At 36.5% G+C, this 1,929-nt stretch overlaps 1 protein-coding gene across 1 annotated transcript in view; it reads right to left on the minus strand.

The window, feature by feature from the left end:
• Positions 1 to 1,929, minus strand: part of CHUK (conserved helix-loop-helix ubiquitous kinase) — an 83,712-nt gene that overhangs the window by 45,216 nt on the left and 36,567 nt on the right. Inside the window, exon 3 of the mRNA XM_006831465.1 lies at positions 193 to 307. Within this exon, the coding sequence (XP_006831528.1) occupies positions 193 to 307 (115 nt within the window). The remainder of the gene's footprint in view (positions 1 to 192; positions 308 to 1,929) is intronic.

Here is a 1,929-nt window from a genome sequence, read left to right on the forward strand (position 1 = left end):
AACCGACTCGACAGCACTTAACAACAACAACATGCTAACAGAAAAGTATGCATAGATACTATGTAAAAAATTGAGCATGGCAGTATTTCAAACCGTATTTACAAAAACAGCAGGTTGCAACTTTCTAACTCCTATATTATCATATTGTATATGATTCTGCTAAAGTTCATGATCTCAAAACATCCACACTACCTTCCGAAGATCTCCTCCAGAACAGTATTCCATTGCTAGAAGAGGCACACCATTAATCAAAATATTCAGTTCCTCAGGAACATCACAGGCTTTTACTACGTTGCTATGGTCCAATCTAACCAGAAAGGGAAAACATTATATTAAAAAACTTTCGTCATTGAAAGAGAACTGGGTTTGAAACATTTCTAACAGTTTCGTTTTGTTTGTTTTTTATTTAACAATATATCATCATCATCATCATCATCATGCAGTGGATCCCAGAACTAGAAGAGATTCCTAAGTCCCAGGAACCTAAATAAACAGAAGTTCCAAGTAGGGTCAGAGAGTCCTATGTTGTTAACATGCTTTCTTGGTGATTTTGCCACAAAGCAAAATTTGAGAACCATAAGAGTGGAAAACAATGAAGTCATAAAGCAATCATATCCATTCCTGACTCCTAAAGCTATTAACTGTGAACTATAAAAGCTTCAACTTCATCTTCTGTAATTAACTATAGAGTTGCCATGACAACTAAAAGAATTATCTACAAAGCACTATGTTTTTGTTGTTAGGGAAGGTGAAGTTGATTCTGATTCATAGCGACCCTATGTACAACAAACATGCTGCCTCTGCATCATCCTCACAATCCTTATGTTTGAATCCACTGTTGAAACCACTGTGCCGATCCATCTCCAAAAGTCTTCTCTTTTTCACTGATCCCCCACTTTACCAAGCATGACGTCCTTCCCCAGGGACTGGTCCCTCCTGATAACCTGTCCAAAGTAAAATAGACAGTCTTGCCATCCTCACTTCTTCCAAAACAGATTAATATTCTTTACCAACACCATAATTCAAATGCATCCATTCTTCCCCATCTTCCTTACTCATTATCCACCTTTGACATGCATATTGAGATTGAAAATACCATGGCTTGGGTCAAAGTGATATCTTTGCTCTTTAACACTTTAAAGAAGTATTTTGAAGATTAATCAACTATAATTTGTTATTTGACATCCTGACTGCTTATGTGGTAAGAACTGATTATGGATCCAAGTAAAATGAAATCCTTTACAGCTTCAATCTTTTCTCTGTTTATCATGGTGTTGGTGTACATTGGTCCAGTTGTGAGGATTTCTGCCTTCTTTACACTGAGGTACAATCCATACTGAAGGCTATATAATATATAGTCTTTGATCTTCATCAGCATATGATTCAAGTCCTCTTCACTTCCAGCAAGCAAAGTTGTGTCATCTGCATATCACAGGTTGTTGCTGAGCCTTGTCTAATCCTGATACCACATTCTTCATATAGTCTAGCTTTTTGGATTTGCTTAGCATGCAGACTGAATAAGTATGATGAAAGGATATAACCCTGACACATCTTTTCTGATTTTTAACCACACAGTATCCCCTTGTTCTATTCAAGTGACTGCCTATTAGTATATGTTCAGGTTCCTCATGAGCACAATTAAGTGTTCTGGAATTCCCATTCTTTCCATTATCCATAGTTTGTTATGATTCCTACGGTAGAATGTCATTGCACAATCAAAGAAAAGTAAACATCTTTCTGGTATTCTCTTATTTCAGCCAAGATCCATCTGATGTTAGCAATGATATACACACGTCCCCATCGAAATCTGGCGTGAATTTCTGGTAGCTCCATGTTAATGTACTGCTGCAACCATTTAAAAATTATCTTCAGCAAAATTTTACTTGCTTGTGATATTAATAATAATGATTTCAGCATTCTACTGGGCCA

The sequence above is a fragment of the Chrysochloris asiatica genome, unplaced genomic scaffold, assembly GCF_000296735.1.
Source record: "Chrysochloris asiatica unplaced genomic scaffold, ChrAsi1.0 scaffold00003, whole genome shotgun sequence".
Classification (NCBI taxonomy): Eukaryota; Metazoa; Chordata; class Mammalia; order Afrosoricida; family Chrysochloridae; genus Chrysochloris; species Chrysochloris asiatica.